The sequence below is a fragment of the Gymnoscopelus braueri genome (assembly GCF_963280865.1).
Source record: "Gymnoscopelus braueri genome assembly, chromosome: 10".
NCBI lineage: Eukaryota > Metazoa > Chordata > Actinopteri > Myctophiformes > Myctophidae > Gymnoscopelus > Gymnoscopelus braueri.
In genome coordinates this window covers 19,833,402-19,855,447 of record NC_137611.1, presented here as the reverse complement: position 1 = coordinate 19,855,447, position 22,046 = coordinate 19,833,402, and the positions used below count along the sequence as shown (strand labels likewise).

At 43.6% G+C, this 22,046-nt stretch overlaps 1 protein-coding gene across 1 annotated transcript; it reads right to left on the bottom strand.

Annotated features, from left to right (window-relative positions):
• Positions 1-973: 973 nt before the first annotated feature.
• Positions 974-20,455, bottom strand: LOC308093317 (glutamate decarboxylase 1-like; the record flags this gene model as incomplete). Its single annotated transcript, XM_080439650.1, has 16 exons — positions 974-1,147; positions 1,923-2,012; positions 2,547-2,654; positions 2,934-3,083; positions 3,504-3,582; positions 4,055-4,119; positions 4,387-4,503; positions 4,630-4,684; positions 6,190-6,269; positions 7,082-7,197; positions 7,524-7,636; positions 12,315-12,405; positions 14,227-14,469; positions 16,060-16,188; positions 17,764-17,820; positions 20,380-20,455. 16 exons carry the CDS (start codon positions 20,453-20,455, stop codon positions 974-976), a joined length of 1,743 nt encoding a protein of 580 aa, XP_080295776.1.
• Between the last annotated feature and the right edge of the window lie 1,591 nt (positions 20,456-22,046).

The following is a 22,046-nucleotide window of genomic DNA, read 5'->3' as shown; positions in this document are numbered from 1 at the left end:
AAGCTTACAGTAGTTCAGACCAAAGACCCACGACAATACGAAACCGTTTTAAGCCGGATTCAAACTTCGTCATACAATGCTGAAAATAGCAGATCTACAAGATCAGAACGCACCACAGATGCAACGCCTTGTGAGCTTGTAGATCTGCTATTTTGGCGCGTGACACCACCATTAAACCTTCTTAACCCTATGGTGTTAACCCTAGGTTAAGCTTATCTTTTTTTAAACACAGTGCTAACACAGAGTACACCGCACAATACAGACAACTGCAACATACTGCATATTCACACCTGCTCGCACCCTGGGTGCAGGGTTAGAACAAGGGGATTGGTGCATTAGGATTTCAATTAATGTGCAGTTGTGAGCACCAATAATTCAATACATAATAGAATTGGCAAATGATACTCAAAGTAATATTAGAATCTGTGCTTTCCTTACTTTGTATATGTTCAGACACACCTGTCACACGTACATGCCCGTGCGCACACACACACGCGCACGCACGCACGCACACGCACACGCGCACACACACACACACACGCACACACACACACACACACACACACACACACAAACGCACACACGCGCGCACACACACACACACACACACACACACACGCACACACACACACACACACACAAATTCCTATGGTGATGGAGAAACTGTTGACCAACTGGAGGACACACTAGATTAAATACACACGTGTACAGGACTCTACAGCACACATACGTACATACTGTAATACATACATACAATACATTAACTAGTCAGAGTATGAGCCAGGGCCTTCAGACACTGGTGTATATACTGTATGTCCTGCCTAGAGGACGAGCTGTCTGGGACAGAGACAGTTAACACACTTAAAAGTCTCTCTCATGGCAAAAGGTCTGTTCAGGATACTGCAGGTACGATTATATCTGCAGCACTGATAAGATGTTGTGTAGCTCGGGCCTCCTGCCACCGGGGCGCAGCCTACAGGTCATGGCCCATCCTCTCGATCTCATCTATGAGGAAGTCGATGTCGGACTGGGTGGCGGCGGGGTTGGAGACGACCATGCGGAAGAAGTTGACCTTCTGACCCTGAGGCTGGTAGCCCACCATGGTGGTCCCTGACTCCATCATCATGGCCTTGATCTTTGGCGCCACCTGTAGGAGGTTTAAAGACAAAATAGAATTTGAGCAGATCAGAATATGAGCAGAATAATGTATATTCTGCAGAATATGAAAAGGTTCATATTCCTTGGGTAGATGATGATAGGTATATTTGTGTGTGCATGTACACTTATAATGTATAAGTTATTAATTGAAAAAAAACATCTATTATAGTGAAACGCTATAGAGTGAAACACAACATTCATTACTACCAGTTATGAGGAAGTCTCCAACAAACAGAGATGTGGTTCAATGGTGCCCCTAGTGGTAGAAATCTCCAGCCGAGTGAGCATCATCTGCACTTACGTTTCCTCTTACTTTTGTCAGAGGAAACGTCATCATTATCCACTATACAGTCATGCAGGTGATGACAGCCTGCGTGCCCGACCCTCCTCCCTGCCCGCTCTCTCAGCGGCCATTTCATAGCATTGTTTAAACTAGCGAGGTCGGCGGAAAGGAGACCAGGGATTTCATCACTCTTTAATTAGTTTTTATGAAAATAGTGCTTGAGCAGGAAGCTGATATAATAGGTGGACGATGTAGCCTGTTGTTTTGACAGATGCTAGGTTTGATGTTTACCTGGTATCCTAGTTTCATTGAAGCACTAAATAGTTTTTCTTTTGTCGTTTGTTGACTATAGGCTTCATGTCATTTACTGATTTTGCACTTGTACGTCGATCTGGATAAGAGTGTCTGCTAAATGCCTGTTGGAAATTGACTGTAAATTGAGGAGATGGGTCCCAGACTGATGGATTGACAGGTGTCTTACCCTGTGAAGCTTCTCTCTTCTCTCCTCGCCCTCCGGCATTCCTCTGATACTGGGTGGAAGGTACCAGAAACAAACGTTTGTGTGCTGGGGCTGTGGACAGACAATACATATTGGTCAAATTATGATCATGCAGTCGTTGAATATTCTAAATATATCTAAATATATCATTTGTCTCCATGTGTTTCACATTTTTTAGCCTGGGGGTAAAAATAACACAGAACTGGCTGATGCAAATTATTAGTTTCCCTCCATTACAAGCAGAAATTGTGTGAAGAGAGAAGTGATTGGAAATGGTTAAACACCACTTGGTCATTTTGTAGCATTGTAGCTGCAGTTGAAGCCAATTCAACTTGGATTGTAGCTTTCTAGAGTTTGTCTCAGCTACAATCGCGGGGCGTCGCTTTGTATCTTCATGTCACTGGCTTTCATTGAAAAATAATGGTTGCCTGTAGCTTTGTAGCTGCCAGTGTGATCGCAGCATCAGAGTAAAATTAACACTGCCAATTTTACTATGTACTGGTAATGTGTGATGAAGTTAAATGAACTGATTGTTATTGCCGTGTACAGTACTCAGAGGAACTACAGTATTTTTCATGGTGATAGAGAGAGAGGAGAGTGGCTCACCACTCCATCAAACACCATCTGGTATCCCTCTCTGTTCTTGATCTTGTTGTAGAGGTACTGAGACAGGTCCAAACACTTGTCAATGTGCTGCTCGAACCCTATGGTGCCCTGTAGCGGAAAACAATTCAATTCAATTCAAATTAGCCAACGATCATTACGAACATCATGACTGTCCTTGTGTCTGTGTGTGATTGTGTAGTTGTAGATATGTGATTCTGCACATTTGTCTGTATCTATACCTGTGTCTAGTATGTGTGCATGTGCATCATGTATGTAAAATTGTGAGTTTGCATGTATTCTTTGATTGTGTGTGTGTGTGTGTACTGTGTATGTATACGTATGTTGTGCACGTTGTCTGTGCATCTTCCTGTCGGTACTGTACTTCACCTTGGCCTTCCACATCAGCCAAAACTTGAAGATGTCCACGTGTCGGCCACACTGGATGGCCTTGTCCCCTGTGTCATAGGAGACATCGTACTGCTTGTCCGGTTGGAACAGGTAGCCAGCACACATGGAGTTACAGCCTTCCAGGATGCCCTGAAGATGCACCCACGCACGCACGCACGCGCGCACACACACACACACACACACACACACACACACACACACACACACACACACACACACACACACAAACAGAGTTAAAGCATCACTACTGGAAACAACCTCACATTTGACAAGGAATTTTCGCATTTGGGTCCATTTTACACACTCATACCTAAATTAACATTTACAGGTGTAGCAGTCTTTGTTTTATTTGTTTTCTTTATGTGCATGTGTGCGGATTGGGCACATATTAATGCACGTGTGCGTGTTTGTGTGTGTGTGTGTGTGTGTGTGTGTGTGTGTGTGTGTGTGTGTGTGTGTGTGTGTGTGTGTGTGTGTGTGTGTGTGTGTGTGTGTGTGTGTGTGTGTGTGTGTGTGTGTGACTGTGTGTGTGTGTGTGTGTAGGATTACCTTCTCTCTGACCAGGATAGCAGAACACTGTAGAGGCACGCCCATCATTTTATGAGGGTTCCATGTGACAGAATTGGCCCTGAGAAGATAACAATCAAGGTTATGGTCATTCTCTTGTTTCTAAATGAAGTTGCACATTGGTACACCCATGGCTCTGGGTACACCTAAATCTAACACACTCATTATTAATTTAATTAGCAGCAGCTGCGTTGCATACTAGCCTGCCATGTTTTTAATCTGCTGTAGTTTTTAATCTGAACCATAAAACTAACCCCCTTGTGTGTCTTGCTCAGGGACATTTCGACACAGACAGGGTGAACCGGGAGGCGAAACAGTGACCTTCCAATTCCCAGGCGGCCTCTCTACCCACTCGGCTACTGTTGTTGTTTGCTTGTTTTCCCAGTTACTTGTACCATAGCCTCGTTCTATTCTTAGCACTCTTAATTCCAAGACCATTTAATTCTGTAAAAATATTCATGACACTTTGACTGCTCTGGGTAACAGCGTCTGCTAAAGCCCTAAATTGTTACCGTGAATGTCATTTCAATCACCTTTCGATCCCGTCGAGCTTATGACGATGTTTCCTGGACATGAGCATGCCACCTCCCCACGCTCCCTGTTGAAGGAACACACAACTTTAACAAGTGTACGCACGCACGCACGCACGCACGCACGCACGCACGCACGCACGCACGCACGCACGCACGCACGCACGCACGCACGCACGCAGGCAGGCAGGCAGGCAGTGACACGTACGTATGCACGCACACGCACACACACACACACACACGCACACACACACACACACACACACACACACACACACACACACACACACACACACACACACACACACACAGGAGTGTGCATGGACATTACTCACGTCAACGTGAAGCCACAGGTTGTACTTCTCACAGATGTCAGCGATCTCATTGATGGGGTCGAAGGCTCCGTAGACCGTGGAACCGCCAGTGGCGTTCACAAACAGGGGCACGTAACCCTGCAGTGTAGAGACAGCAGAGCGGAGACCAAAGCATCATATCAATATACTCAAGAAAGAAAGAAAGAAAGAAAGAAAGAAAGAAAGAAAGAAAGAAAGAAAGAAAGAACAAAAGAAGGGACTGACCTTCTGTTTAGTAGCAATAATCTTAGCCTCCAGGTCTGCAGGAATGACTCTGCCCCTGAGAAAGAACAGAGGAACGGGTTATCGTCAGGCTCAGGAACATGACATGAATTTTCACGGTGGAGAACGACGGGCAAAAAAAAAGGAATCCCGCACACTGTCTTCACTTACGGACGCTATTTAGAGATACAGTACAACGTCGCAGCGGTCGCTTCGACCTTTTTTGGCTAACTGTGGAGAACGATTTCAACCAGTACAGTAGGTGTCCTACCCGACACCAGGGTCTACATGTCTCAATGGAAGAATAGAGAGACCACCTCCAACCACTGCACATGTTCTAGTAATATTGTATTAACATACTCTATACAGATTGGTTAAGTCCCAGATTCTAGCTGTAAAGCTCCAGTGGTTTCGCATTCCAAGATGTTTAGCATTCTTTGACATTTACAATGGAACAGCTGGTACCCTCAACACGAAACATGACACGTAATTTCATTGTGGAGATTTTGGGAGATTGAGGGTGGTTAATACCTTAAAAGACTGAAAAGATGGTGTTTGAAAAAAAGGTATGTTTTAGAGAACCTCAGATAAGGCATCACAGCTTTGTTTGGTAAACTGTACGTGCAGCTGAAGAACAAACTGGTCTGACTGAGGCAGAGATTATGGAACTGAAGAACAATAGAGCATATTTATAATATTATATCAGACATAGTTTTTTTCTGGATACTCAAAGATTCTTGTGAGACCATCCTTATAGGGGTGAGACCATCCTTGAAGTCTAACAAACAAAGAAACTGCCCCAAGGCAAGCCAATACGATACTTACTGACCCATCCCATGTTATACACGCTCTATCAGCTACTGCCCTCTGGGAGGAGGTTCAGAGTCCCTTGTTGCAAATTTAAATAGCAATAAAAATGTATTTATCCCTGGGTCAATAAAGTCTTTAGATACCGGCAGATATAAGAAAAGGATGAGGCCATGATAGACCCCGGGGGATCTTTGTTTTTATGAAAGGGATTTGTGTACATTATTGCTTTTATTGATGTGTTTGTTTGTGTTTGTCTATAGGTGCTTTTAGGAAACTTGCTGTATGTTTTTATTTACTAACACCTTTGTATGTTTTTTGTATGTAGAATGTTTGTATTTTACCACATGGTGGGACAATGTACTTCATCTTGAAGTCCATCATTCAATATATCTAAAATGATGATGATCAAATCAGTAAAAGCTCCACCGGTTTACCATGCAAGATGTTTTAACCAATCTGCATGGTAGAGTATGTTAATACAATTACACCCAGTCTGCAGTCTCCCTGCCCTTCACTGAGGAATCTAGATCCTGGAGTCGGGTAGGACATCTACAGTACTGGTTGACAAATATCCATGCCTGTATAGTTAATAAACTGAGCATCTCCTCTGGTCAAGCGGTAATATCTTCTTGGATGAGAGGTTGATATTTGGTCTCCCATGGGGGAGATCCAGGTTCGAAGTTAGAGTTAGAATGACTTCCCTCTGTCGGGAGAGGACATGAAACGTAAGTATTTTAGAGCTTTAACGCATACCTCTCATCAGTACTGAGCAGAACGACGTTCTCAGAGCCAAAGCCCAGTGCAGCACCAGCCTTCTTAATGGAATAGTGGCTCTGTGGGAACAGACGGCAACACAAACAACTCACTCACACGTTGTAAAACTACAACCTGTGTGTGTGTGTGTGTGTGTGTGTGTGTGTGTGTGTGTGTGTGTGTGTGTGTGTGTGTGTGTGTGTGTGTGTGTGTGTGTGTGTGTGTGTGTGTGTGTCTGTGTGCGTGCGCGCGTGTGCGTGCGCGTGCGTGTGCGTGTGTGTGTGTGTGTGTGTGTGTGTGTGTGTGTGTGTGTGTGCATACTAATTGATACTGTGGTGAGATGGCATTATGGCAATATGTCACTGAATGCAAAAATAAGATGTGCCACAGGTTCCATTAAAATAGCCATTGGCTTGATTGGAACAGGGCGAGGCCTAATGATTTTGTGGGACTTTTGCAATGGCCTCAATCTACAGTCATCGAAGCATAGCCCTTGTTCCATTACATGTAATGATAGTGTGTAATAATGTGTGTGTGTGCGTGTGCGTTTGTGTGTGTGTGTGCGTGTGCATGTGCGTGCGCGTGTGCGCGTGTGCGCGTGTGCGTGTGCGCATGTGTGTGTGTGTGTGTGTGTGTGTGTGTGCGTGCTCGTGTGCAGTGTGCATGCGAGTATAAGTGTGTAGCAGTAGTGGCTCAGAGCCTCTGCCTGATGACCAAAAGCTTAATATCTCCCCGGTCGAGGGGGAATTCCCCTTTAGGCTAGTGGTTAAGATGTTGGCTTTTGACACGGAAGACCCGAGTTCGATTCCCGGGAGCTACATGTGCAAGTGTCCACACAGTATACTGTATATGTGTTGTGTGTGTGTGTGTGTGTGTGTGTGTGGTCACGTACGTGTTCCGATGTGAACAGGACGAGGCGCGGGGCGGCAGACATGCCCTTTGTCTTCACCTCGGGGAAGTACTTGTAGCGTGCAATCATCACACTGTACATGTTAGAGATGGCGCCCCCTGTTGAGCAGAAACACACACAATCTTAGCATACTGTATAAATACTCAATTATTATATTCATGTTGGCTGTGAGACACACACACACACACACACACACACATACCTGCATGAGACTATAGCGTGTATACTGCGCATGTGTTCATTTCATACAAACACATGTATATGAACATACAGTATATCCAAGGAGTGTATGGACACACACACACACACACACACACACACACACACACACACACACACACACACACACACACACACACACACACACACACACACACACACACACACACACACACACACACACACATGTACTTAATGTGCTGACCTGGTGAGAATATACCGTCCCCCTCCCCGCCAGGCCAGCCAATCATCTCTCTCATCTTCTTCAGAGTTAGCTGTTCCATCAACACAAACACGGGAGCGATCTCGTAGGTGAACCTGTCAAGCAGAGAACATCCGTTCACAAACATCCTTCACTGTCTCCGTCGGCCCTGTTCAATCAATAATCATTTGTGTTCCTGTCATCAAAAAGCTGTTTCGTGAACCTGTATGCATACTTGAATAGCATACAGCTGCAGACCACAAGTGCATGGGCATGCAAAAATGCATTTGCACACACACATGCACACATACTGTATAGTATATATACGTGGCTTTCAGTGGTGGAAGAAGTGCCTACTCACATTTTTTACTTAAGTAAAACGAATACCACAATGTAAAGATACTACTGTGACAACTAAAAGTCCTGCATTAACCCATTAATACCTGGAACTGTGTCATTTTTTGATTTGAGCTAAAAAGCATTATTTTACACTTTAGGCTATTCAAAAATAGCAGATCTACAAGCTCATAGCGCGGCACCGAGTGCCGCGCTACGAGCTTGTAGATCTGCTATTTTTGAAAAATCATGAAAATGTGTGCAAATCTTTGAACATAATATATTTTTAAAGCGAACATTTTTAACTCAAATCTTTGCTTCTGGGGGTCCCTGGAACAAAATATTTTGATGGGGGTCCGCGGCCAAATACATATAATTTTGGGGGTCCTTGACATGAAAAAGATTGAGCACCACTGATATAGAAACATACGTTTTTCAGAAAACTGTTGAGATTTAGGAGACATGTAGAATCGGCTTCAGGTCTCAATGGGTTAAACATTTTTACTTGAGTAAAAGTGCAAAGTTATTACACAACTGCATACATATATACTATATACACGTGCTGGCTTTCCATCAGCCTTGCTATATTTCCATCAGCACGTGCAGCACAAACTGGAGCTCGTGCTGACTGGGGGGGTACGAGCTCATTAAAAAAGGGTCTGATAGCAAACATTCATATTCAAATCCACCAGAGCAACACTCAGCGGGTTTAATTAAAAGCACACAAAGCACTGATCACTATCTGTCAATGCTGCCAATCCCAGCGATTGACAGCTCAGAGAGCGTGCGGTGCATATTGTGTGTCGCGCACACGTGAGAACAAGAAGGAAACGAGCTGGAATCCGTGTTTGAGGGAGATAGCGGTTTCTTTGAACCCCAACATGACGTGAGGGAGGGGCAAGGATGAGGGGAGCGTGCTGTTCATTTCATACATTCATTAGAGACTAAAATCTGCTGGAAATATCGCCCTATATACAGCAAAATCCTGAGTGCTCGTCTATATCTGAGAGTGCTCAAATGGAACCAAATGGATGGGGCCATTTGCTTAAATGAACACTGAGAATTTTATTGTTTGCATTCACAGACGAGGCAAGCTGCAATTCCTTGTCCCTTCTCCCTCTCCTCACTGACTGACAAGCCATCCCACCCCTCACAAACACGCACACACACGCACACACACACACACACAGACGCACACGCACGTGCACACGCACACGCACACGCACGCACGCACGCACGCACACACACACACACACACACACACACACACACACACACACACACACACACACACACACAGAGGACTAAGTGCCCTGTACTTTAATGAGGCCAGTTACACAACACCCCCTCCCAACATGAACGCAACACCCTACTACACTGCCATCTAAAACAACACAGCTCTCTGTCTGTCTCTCGTCCCCCTCTTTGTTTCCTCATAATACCTATAATTTATACTCCCTCGCGTGAAAGTGTTGCTTGCCGACAACAACAACTCACGTGGACCGCTGTGAGTTTGAAAGATCAGTTATTTTCGGCAAGCGACACTGGCATCGAACAACAGAGTCTAAATTGAGCTTAAGTAGGACAGGGTCAGACAGTCGGTACACCAAGGACAGCGATGATGAGAAAAAAGTGCTGCTGTTGAGCGAGAGTGGAGAGAGAGAGAGAGAGAGATTGAGACAGAGAGAGACAGAGAGAAAGGATAAGTGAAAGGCTGAGGGGGAAGAGGGGGGAGACCAACAAAGGAAGTATAGGAGGAGATGACACGTAAGTAACGAGAGAAAAGAACAGAGGCGAGAAAAGGGACGCGACGTGTAAAAGAAAGGGAGAAAGAGAAAGGCAGTGAATGGAAGTGGCTGAGAACTCGGATGTGGAGGAGAGAAATTGAGGGTCGAGGAAGAGGATCCTGAGAACACAGTAAAATGCTGAATGTTAATTTAACTCTGCAGAGCATACAAATAACCCATTTGTACGCGCTCTGCATTGTAAATGGTGTCATTAACACTGGATCTTTCTGTGCTGTGTCGTGGAATTCTGTATCAATTAGTAATTGTGGAGGCAAACGGAGTCTGAGACACTTCACACGATAAGATAGAAGTTGAATACATGAGCTCATGGGAGGAACAGTATGTTCTTCGGTAGTTCTTGGGGAAAAACGGGAGAGAGCCTTAGTTACACAAAGAGCTCTTAACAATCGATACCACCAGACCTGTGCCAAGTCATCTTGACTCTATCTATGATATGAGATGGTCAGAACAATTCATAGAACAGTAATATCATAAGGCAAAAGGTGATACACATAAAACATAATAACAATATAAGGTACTATAAATCTACTATAATTCCTCCTCAACAGAGCCCAATTATGACTGATGGGATCAGGCTATGTGGAAGTGTCAGCTTCAACAAAGAAGCTGAAGCTTCGAAATAATCACGTAATCTCATAACTTTAATATTGCACCATGTATTGTTTCTTTCTTCAAATATAACAAAATTGTATTATACAATGGTCCGACCCTGTGCACCTCTTTACAATTCTCCTTCCCTTTCTGGCAGTCATTTCACGCTATAATGACAATAATGGAGATCATTATCACAATCAGAGCCAATCATTGGTCTTTTGAGGGTGAAAATTACCCCTCAGTCACCTGCCCATCTCTGGGGACGGCCCCTAAATGCCCTTATTATCGTCATCAAGGGCACCGAGGGTGTGCGTGCGTGTATTGTGTGTGTGTGTGTGTGTGTGTGTGTGTGTGTGTGTGTGTGTGTGTGTGTGTGTGTGTGTGTGTGTGTGTGTGTGTGTGTGTGTGTGTGTGTGTGTGTGTGTGTCTCACCAACCCCCTGACACCCACCCCCCCCACCTCTTATAGCCTCAAAGGGCCATTGAGTCTGTCTGTATCCATGGGGACAATGGAGTCGGAATGAGCGCTCCGCGGGGAGCATGCTGCAGTCAGTTTCCACAGTGTGACAGGGCTTTCTGTGCAGCTGGGGGACATTGTGTGTCAGTGTGGGTCCCAGCTGGCCTATCTGCTAAGACCAGCTCACAATGAGCCTGCAGTCAATGGTCTGGAAACCATCGCTGCTCTATCTGGGACAGCCAGAGCTGGTGCGGGAAAGAGAGGGTGCTGACTGTGTGCGTGTGTGTGTACGTGTGTGTGTGCGTGCGTGCGTGTGTGTGTGTGTGCGTGCATGCGTGCGTGCGTGCGTGCGTGCGCGTGTGCGTGTGTGCGTGTGTGCGTGCGTGCGTGCGTGCGTGTGTGTGTGTGTGTGTATGTATGTGTGTGTGTGTGTGTGTGTGTGTGTGTGTGTGTGTGTGTGTGTGTGTGTGTGTGTGCGTGTGTGTCCACAAATTCTTGTGTTCAATGCTCTTTTCTCTCCCAGGGCCTTCGTCCAACATGGAACAAGTTCTAAGAGGGCGGTTTCTTAACCTAATATTTAAGAAACGGCTAAATGAAGTGCTTCGATTTATAGAAATTTCCACCAGCTTGTGGTTTCATACAATGATCTGATCCTCAGTAGCTAGCCTCTGCTTTGAAAATTATGATTCCAGTGTGAAGACAATAGAATAGCTAATAGTGTATTGACAGTTCATTATTCTGTCTACAGTACAATATACTATCCGGCCTCATGTACATAAAAGCTTCTGTATAGGTTCTCTGTTAAGATGTGGCATGAAACTGTGCATCATATAAAAATGACATGTATAGGAATGTGAGCCTGTAAGTGCTTTCAAAGCAACATCTCGCTCGAGATTGCCAGCTCGAGCTCAGATTGAACAACACAAACAGCATGTGTGTGTGTGTGTGTGTGTGTGTGTGTGTGTGTGTGTGTGTGTGTGTGTGTGTGTGTGTGTGTGTGTGTGTGTGTGTGTGCGCGTGTGCGTGCGTGTGTGTACACACTGTACTGTTCTGTTATTTCACCATGTGTATAGAGTTTGTGTGATGTTACGTTACAGGGTGTTCATATCATAGTGGAGTCTGGACCACCATGTAACTGTGAACTCAGATCAATATGCAATCACAGCAGCCCTGGGGCTGGGGTCTGTGCAGCATCTGATACATACCGTATATATAAGTACAGAACCAGGTCAATACACGGCCTCCACAGGACCCGCACAAACAATTTACATAACTGCCCTCGGACGCCATTTTTGACCTGTTACGTATGACAGAACTGAGGGGAACACCGGCCAAATACAATAAGCTCATCCTCTGTTATGCTTTTAGGATTTAATGATCTGGGACAGGCTGCACATGGGAAATCCCAATACTGACGTGAAATGACAAATCACACAGTATCAGACTATCACACAGTTGTTCAAATGTGTACAAATCTTAGAGTGTACAAATGGAACCAAATGTCCATTTGCTTGAACGTGTACACTCTCTGATTTTCCCCCTGATATGGAAACGTGTAATAAAAGCATGCATACACCATAAAATAAAACGGAAGACTTACATGTTGGTGTTGGCAGTGGATGTGAGCCACTCCCCAGCCAGTCCAATGATGTCCAGACCAGTAGATAACTGGTTAAAAAAGCGTGGGTGGCCTGTGGGAAAAACAGAGATAAGGCACATGTTTGTCTTCATGGTCTCTCATGTGCGTTGTCCAGGTCTCTTTATTGTCTGGAGTCTTAAGACCCCAAAACCACAATGGATGTAAAGTGTGGTCATTTTGGTTTATAATCTTTGATAATTCTCCCATTTTCCAGATACATGAATGTTTTCAACATTTATGGGTTCAATCGTTCATTTCTGTGAACTTCATATTTGAGAGAGCTTTGCTATGAAAATTAGGTCAGCCTGTTTTATATAAATGGAAAGAAAAAGTCCTTTGTGTAGAGAGAGCTATATAAAAGGACATGGCTTCACTTCCCTGCAGGCTAAAGCATTCTTATAAAAACAAATGTACATAGAAATGCCAGTTCCTCCCTCCAGTGCTCATATGCACTCAAATATGAATCTCCCTCCATTTTGGTTTTGCACATCTAAGATGCCTTGTTGAATCTGGGTAATTCCACTGCTAACAAGAAAATATGACAGCCATTTCGATTCTAAGGTAGGCAGCCTATGCCCAGAGCAATCAAAAAATAATGGAGCCATGGAAATTGTATCCATATGCAAAGAAAGAAATAAGCCTATTCAAATAATCTAATAGGCTAATTGTATTTTAAATAAAAATCGATCGTGAATAAAGCGTTTGTAAAATAAACGAATAAATAATAATAGATCATTCTAACATAATTGCACACAAATAAACAGCCGGAGGGAAAAACAAACAAGCGATTTCCTTTAGTGTTTCATTTTTCAGAACCAGGGACAGCTCATATTTCAGCACCATGGGGACAGCTCCCCACTCATGTCAAAGCCTGGCAAGGCGTTGCTTTCTTTTGTCCCATTTGCCGTTGCCTGAAAATAGCAGATTTACAAGCTCACAACATATCGCGATGCAATCGTGAGTGAGCTTGTAGAGTGGCTATTTTCGGCGTAGGGTAGACTAAGTAGGCTATAAATCAGGCGTTCTAAACTCTGTGTGTTCAGAACTTTACATAGGCGCCGCGCATCCAAATGACCGGTGAATTAAGTAGTAGAATAGCAGGACTGCTACATCATATAAAACCCAAGGGAGCGTTTGGCCGACGTTGTGGCTCTAACAGCTTGAAACAGCCTCGCATACTGCGATCCCCGCAGGCGACACTTGCTTTAATAAGTCGAGGCAAGCAGAGGAGGATGTCAAGTGAATTACCAGGGGGCCGATAAGGCAGTCATTGGAATAGGCTGTAGACTATCAGGGGAGCAGACTGATTAAATGGTTTGTGTAGCGTTCAGTTTAACTCTAGACTGTTAGGTAGTGCTGATTAGGCCCAGACCTTAAAAAATGATGAAGGGACGCAATAAAAAATACGTCCTACACGTTCAAATCTGGACAATCCCCACTAGCTTAATGTAGCTACGATACTTCTTCGCTATAGAGTGATGGGCTGTTAAACGGTGTTTCAGAAAAGGCCTTGGGAGGTTAATTGTTAATTACTGATGTTGTTTTTTAATTAAAAGCACCATTCCACCATTTGAGTTAAGATCACTAACCCCCCCCCCCTAAAAAAAAACCTTTTGCACTTGCATCTTCTAAATGAAATGTATTGAGCATCTCTCTCTCTCTCTCTCTCTCTCTCGCTCTCTCACACACACACACACACACACACACACACACACACACACACACACGACACGACACACACATACACACGTCTCTCTCTCTTTCTTTCTTTCTCTCTCTCTTTCTCTCTCTCTCTCTCTCTCTCTCTCTCTCTCTCTCTCCCCCCCCCCCCTCTCTCTCTCTTTATATAGCATGCTTCTCGTTCTCGGCCTACCTGTCCGGACACCGTATTTGAGCGTGTCTCGGCAGTCCACCAGGATCTGCTCCAGAGACTCGGGCTGGTCCGAGAGCTCCAGGTTGAAGCCCTCCATGCCCTCCAGCAGCTGGTGCGGGTGGTGGAAGTCCAGCACCTTGGTGGAGCGGTCGAAGGTCTTCTTGACATAGTTGGTGAGGATGTCAGTCAGCTCCAGGAGAAACTGCATGGTCGGCTCCTCGCCATTTTTGGCCGGAAGTAAATCTAGAGACGAACGTGAAGCGTGTGGAAATGTTAAGGGCGTGGAGGAGTATTGGGAAACATCGTGCACAATTGGTTGCCAGCAGTGGTGTAAAGTAACTGAGTACATGTACTCAAGTGCTGTACTTAAGTACAATTTTGAGGTATTTTTGGGCGGTGAAACCGCCCCTATAAGTGAGGTTTGGATATTTGTACAACAAATCCTGCGCTGTGATTGGCCAAAAATGTACCCCGCCTAACCCTGCACCGTGATTGGCCAATCACAGTCTATTCAGGACTGTGATTGGCCAGTGTCACATGACACATGTGCATAGCCCTATATAAGAAACCATAACTGTTTTTTTAAAGTTATGGTTTCTTCCATCATAAAGAGTGTTTCAATAAATGTATTTATTTTTTGTACATGATTGGTTGACTCCATTCAGTATTGTGATTAGCTAGCAAGACACCGCCCACTTCACACTGGGTGTGATTTTTACTTTACTGGAGTATTTCCAATTTTCAGTACTTTTACTTCTACTCCACTACATCTCAAAGGCAAATATTGTAGCCTATACTTTTACTCCACTACAATTATTTGAAAACTTTAGTTACTAGTTACTTTGCAATTATCAATTATTACGTTATAAAACATACATGAACCACTTTAGCCTTATTTTACATACATAGGCTATTTGAAAATAGCCAATCTACAAGCTCATAACAAGGCGTCACATCACGACGCTTGTAGATCTGCTATTTTCAAATATTTTAGTACATTTACTTTTGGTACTTTAAGTACATTTTGATACTTTTGTACTTTTACTCAAGTAAATTTTGAATTCCGGACTTTTACTTGCAGGGTATTTCTATATTGCAGTATTGATACTTTTACTTAAGTAACACATTTGAGTAATTTTTCCACCACTGATTGGTTGCCAGTTGGACATTACGCTTGGAAAATAAATACTATACTATTGCACGACGAACATTTGTTTATAGGCTGCTCTTGAACCCCAGCATGCCTATTCTGGCGGAAACATTCGCCAAACAAATAGCCGATCTATAAGCTCACAATGCTCATGTCATGACACGTTCATGTTTCAGCACCAGGGACAGTTCCCCGCTAATGTCAAAGCCTGACGAGGATATAGCAGATCAACAAGCTCACAACATATCGTGGGGAGGCTGGGGAGCTGTCCCTGGTGTTGAAATAGGCTATATGAGCTGTCCCTGGTGCTGAAATATGAAGCGTCGTGGCACATTGTGAGCTTGTAGATTGGTTATTTTTGATTATTGGTGTAGATAGAAAAATAACAGTGCAGTATGTATATCTCAGGTCCGTTTTAAGTATAGAGCAGTGGTTCGCAAATTGTGTTAATATTGTGTCACAATAATTTAACCACTTTATCCATATTTTATACGTTGGCTATTTAAAAAAAAAAAAGATAGGCCTATACAATTTCCGAGCTTGTGCATCTGCTATTTTTTAACTTAAAAAAAAAAATCTTGAAGATGGTGATTTCAGCGGCCAAATACATATTAATTTGGGAGTCCTTACATGAAAAGGTTTGAGAACCACAGGGTCTAAGTGGTTACAAATGTGATCCTCACCCCTGGCATATAGATTGGAGAAGTCTGTCTCCGTGCGTCGGAAACGCGCGTCCCTGCTGTCACTGTTGTCGATGAGGTTCTTCTGGGTGGCCAGACCCTTCTCCTCCTCGTTGTTCTTCTGCAGGAACCCTAGAGCCGTGCATGACGGGTCACAGGAGGAGGGACACGCACAGTTACTACTAGGCCTACTCAACATCTTTACTCCACAAAATAGTCAAAGTAAAAAATACTGGAATGTTCTTTCAAAAACTGCGTCTATGAAATGGTTCTGGTCTCTGCAGAAGGAGGCTACCAATGATTTGATGATGTCGTCTCTTTAACACAACTCTGTAGAATCATTCTGATGTGGTGGGGCTATAAATGCATGGGTTAATCAATTATGAACGAGAATAACGTGCACATGTTTGTACTATAACAACATGTCCTGCATGCCCCGCCTCGTGACATCAGAACCACGAACCCAGTGATGCGAAAGAGGGAGACACCCACGTTGAACCCGATGGTGTCTCTTCTCAGTTGAACCCGGCTGATAACGGACTGATTTTGAGGGCCAGACGGTGTGGACCCCCACAGTCTAAGATGTAGGGATTCTTGTAAGGAGGTGTATGAACTCACCAAGTCTGCTACCTTGTGTCTCTATTCGATTAGATAAAGTAGCCTATACATTTGCCGCATTTAGATAGCTCATGTGTAGGCCTAACTTAACAAAAATATAGATTGTCACACAGGCCAAAACATTCTATTAATGGAAATGGTATAGCTATAGGTATAATATAAAAACACAAACCTCTGTAACATTCTTTAAAGGATATTTTACTAAATAAATATATATTTTTAATGATACTATTTTTTTTAAAAAACTACTTCTACTAAAAAAGAACGTGTGTATAGTAGCCTATTAATTGTTTTAGGCTATTGTAGGCCAAACCTAAGGGCCTATTGGCTATCTACTTCTCTTCCTTTCAAAATATCTAAATATTTGTATATCATATTATATCTTAAGTTGACTTAAAAGCTATATCAATGTTGTCCTATTATACAGTATTGACCTAGTGTTGCCAATGTTGCCTCTATATATATATAAGAAAAAAGGCCTGCTTATGAGAGTGTAGGCCTATTCTGTCATCACTGGCATGCAGAAAAACACGAATAGACACAAAAAAACGAATTCCCTGAGGGGCGGGGGGGGGGGGGGGGGGGCATCATAGCTGCAACCCCTCATCGCTGCTACCATGTTGACGTCAATGCCGTCACATTACCAGCTATAGGCTGAAAAACGAATGACATTCAGAGCCAGAAATCTCAGACTGGAATAAAATGGGGATTTATGTCCGTGATGTATTTAATGTTTTAAGTAGGCCTATGAGTATATGGGGACTACCTCATGTCTGAGAAATCTTCATTCTAAATAAAAGGGACATCGGGGCGTTTGATAGGTGGAGGGTGGTCGTGGTATGAACAGCGGGGGCGACTCTACAGACCCACGGGCTAATCGCCAGTGACCTTTGGAGAGACAAGAACGCGGAGTGACAGTCATGGATGGCCCTGGTATAATAGCCTTCATCATAGCCTCATAGCACGGGACCTCACATATAAATTCAATTTTTAAAAGGACATGGTTATGGGCAGCCTCATCTGTATAGGCTGAAAACGAATGGCGTGATATTTCATAACGGTTTACGGCGGGCCACAAATATAACTTACCACAAATCTTCATCCCAAGTTTCCGCGTGCATCCGTGCATCCACGCTTGATCGTAGGCTTAAAACAACAGAAATATGGTCGGGGGAGAACGATTGAATTTCTCAAATATAAGCCTTGGGTGCGGTATATGCATCGATTTGCGTGTAGTGCATGATGAAGAAAGCTGGTGGGCATTTCATTGCAAAAGCGGGGGGCACGATGCAAACGGCGGTGGCAGGGTGCAATTCAGAACCACCCTCTTAACCGGGTGTGTGCAGGGGTCATCGCCATGCTGGCTTGTGGTGGACATTTTTGTCAAAATTTCCTTTGCCATTGACAAAAAAAAATTGCAAAATTATTTTACCAGAAAGAAACACACTTTTACCGGTCTGTAACTCTGAGAGTGCACAAATGGAACCAATCTATTTGGTTCTATTTGTGTCCTTGCAAACTAAAGGTTAGAGAACCACTGCACTACTGGTTCTCCTGTGTCATGGTAAATCAGTGTCATAAATATTCTGAGGAAAACCTGGAGACATTCCGTAATTGGGTCTTATGATCAAAATAAGAACATTATATATAATGTTATGTAAAAAAAAATTGCCACAGACAAGGCCAAGTCTAGCCACGGACGCATTGATGACCCCTGGGTGTGTGTGTATATTTCCAAAGGCCCATGCAGAGGACGACACCGATCTTCGTCCAGTCAATATGGCTACCCCAGTAGGCCTAACTACCCCAGTAGGCCTATACCCCGCGCGGCAGATCCCGCGCTGGCACACGGCACACACCCAGCCAGGAGGCCGGTCTGAGCTTAACACCCGTGAAATGAGCTCACGGTGGAGGGCAGAAATTAATTGAGTGAAACACAGTATGTGACTATAGAGCGAGCTGGCTATGTCTGCTTGATGCAAGCAAAAAAAAAAAGAAAAAAAAGTATATCTCTCTCACACACGCACGTGCACACACACACACACACACACACACACACACACACACACACACACACACACACACACACACACACACACACACACACACACACACACACACACACACACACACACACGCACACACAAAATCACAACACTCAAATTGCATTTGAACATGTGGAATGGTGGAATATAGCCTGAAGAACAAGCGCAGAGCACAAAGCCATCCGGAGAAGTAGCCTAAGCAACACATAGGTAACGGAGAAATGAGGAAAATAAAGTAGGCTATTTGAATATCTCTAACCCAATGTCAGGCTAAGAAAAACGTAAGAGCAGCCGCCCCCCCCCCCCCCCCCCGGGCTGCATGTCGCCGGGGGCTGGAGGCCAGCAGAGACGGTGACACAGAGACAGCACAAGCCGCCAGGCATGAGATGGAGCGTGGCAGACAGAGATAATGGCACCGAGCAGCAGCAGCAGCATAACAGCACAAGCAAGTCACAAAAAACAACCCGTTTATTTTCTCCCAAAGACAAAACAATGTCAGAAGCAATTGTGAGGTAAGGCTATAAAGGATACTGCTATTACATCGAGAATTAAAATAATAGTATAGGATATATCTTATGACCGATTGTATGTAATAAGCAATGCTATAGAAAAATGTGTAATCGTTTGCTCTTTTGTTATCTAACATTTTGTCTGCAAAAACGAATAACAAATTGTTGTAAACCCAAATGCTGAAATTATCAATTAGGCTATTGTTCCGCGGCGTGATTGCGTATAGAATTTACGTCAGATGACAGGAAAGTGTGTGTAGTGAAATAGATTTGGGCGATAGGTGCTGGAAATAGCCTAATGAATTAACTCATCTAAATATTTATGATATTATAAACTCAAAATGTCCAGCAAAATATTTCCTTTGGCAGCTAATAGGTCTAATCTACCGTGAAGGCCTTTAGAACGTCATAGCTCTGTATTAATAGGCTTATAGCAGGCCTATCACAATTCACAAACCTGTCAATAAAAACGTAGAATAAAACAAATTGAAAAAAAACAAAAAACATTCAGAAGGTTAGAACGATTTGTCGCAAATTATTTTTGCTATCCTTCAATAAAAGTCTGATCTTATCATGCCTTATGGGCTTGATCATCACAATATCTTCCACGATCATTTGGCCTAAAACCAGCCAAAGTTTTCTGTATTAGCCTAATAATAATCCATAAAATAACCACACTTCTTCTGAACAAATTCTACAATCGATAGCCTAAACAGCGTCCCAGATCTATTGCCCATCTGGAGACTTAACGGCACATTATTTCTGCTCGCTTTACAGCGGAGCTGTGAGACTGAGCCAGGAGGTCCGCGGACCGCCGCTGATCCATTAGACAGCGGCAGCCAGGCAGCTGTGATAGCTCTGTTTTTAACCGGAATGATTAACGACAGAGTCTGCTCAGTAAATGGCCCGGGTTGAGACTCGTTTTATATCAGACAGACTCCAGAGAAGGAGGGTTGGAGATAGAGTTGAGGAGAAAGGGGAGGAGTGTGTGTGTGTGTGTGTGTGTGTGTGTGTGTGTGTGTGTGTGTGTGTGTGTGTGTGTGTGTGTGTGTGTGTGTGTGTGTGTGTGTGTGTGTGTGTGTGTGTGTGTGTGTGTGCGTGCGTGCGTGTGCGTGTGCGTGTGCGTGTGCGCGCGCGTGAGGAGGACCTACTTGTGGACGGAGCTCGTAAATTGGCAGTGTTGGGGTCCTGGTCCCCGCCGGTGGTTGTCGGCTCAGACGAGGCCATCAGTCTTCTGTTAGTCACTCCGGGACTGATAGGATGATGAGCAACGGGAGCTAACTACCCGGTTAACTGCAAACAAACGGCCCAGGGTTATGGGTATATAGGTGACAGGACACAATAGCTTGTCCAACCTCGCATGATATAGGCTATACACAAAATTGTCTTAAAGGAGTAGTTCACCCCAAAAATTACTTATTTTCTATCAATTACACACCCCATGAAGCCGCTTGAATTCATGGCATTCTTTTTTGTTTTCGTGACATTCTTGAGCCAATAATTTGATGACCGGGCCATTGGTCAATAGGAGACTCATCACATTCATCAAGGTCATCGCATTTTTGGCTTAGGAATGCAACAAAAACTAAAAAAATCTCCATGAATTCAAGGCTTCATGGGGTGTGGAATAGATTTTTCTTTTTTTTTTAGGTGAACTACTCCTTGAATAGGTGTTGGTTTGGTTAGTTATTCTATTGCCTACACACCGCATTTGGCTGGTTTGATTTGGTCATGCATGATGACACTCACAATATACATATATCATTCATACCTCGCCGTGGTGCATTTGTTTACCACAGACTAATATTAAGCTATCATTATTAGGCCTACTATTGTTTGAAATCGAGACATTACAGGATGTCGGAGCCATTTGGACATTCATCTTCCAACAATGACTTAAAGGTGCTTCATGTCCAAATGCTCAGCAAAAAAAAGGTTGGAGACAAGATAACATGCACTAATTAGACTCGCATATAAAGGCTATACAAATCAGATAGAAACTATCGTCCACAATACAGAGCCACTTCAGACGAACGAATAAAAAAAGTTGTAGCCGTGTGTGAATAGGACGTATAAGACCGATCCGTCCAGTTAAGTTTTTATATGGCTCGTTAGAGAGCCAAAATGATTCCTGTCCCTCAGCCATCATTGTGGTGCGGACGAACTGAAGGGCATCGGACCATTAAGTATACCAACACAGAGCAGGTGAAAATAGGCTTCACCGCGTCTTCGATCATTCTGGGTGACAAAGACAAATTGGAGGAAAAACAATTAATGTGGCACTATCACCGTGCTTTAAACGAGGTCGCAAGACTCGCAACAGGTATTGGATTAACGTAATATATTCAAATTACAATTGCGCGACGAAACGAGACAATTTTTAGCACGCACGCTTAATTTACTTAAAATATTGATACGACACAGTTAATGCACAAAATAACTATGGCATGGAGCAATTTATTGACTGCAGCAATCGACAATTCAATTAAGTCGAGCTTTGAATAAGCATAACCACTGTCATCATCCGTCAATGTCATATGGAGGATGAGTAATAGGGTCGTTACTAATGAATTCGATCTGTCACTCATTTGGGAATAATTAGAAGGCAAAGAGAACGGAAACAAACCATTAACTTTGTTTATCCACATTTACAAAACATTGTTGCAACTTAATATTCGTATATTCGTCATGCCTTCAATCACACGATTTCTGAGCCAAAATTACATGCTGCATGTATTCAGAAATATTTTTGAACGGTCGTCTGTCTTTGAAGAAAATCTTTTCCATTCATAGTCTATGTGCGAGTGTTTCATATTCT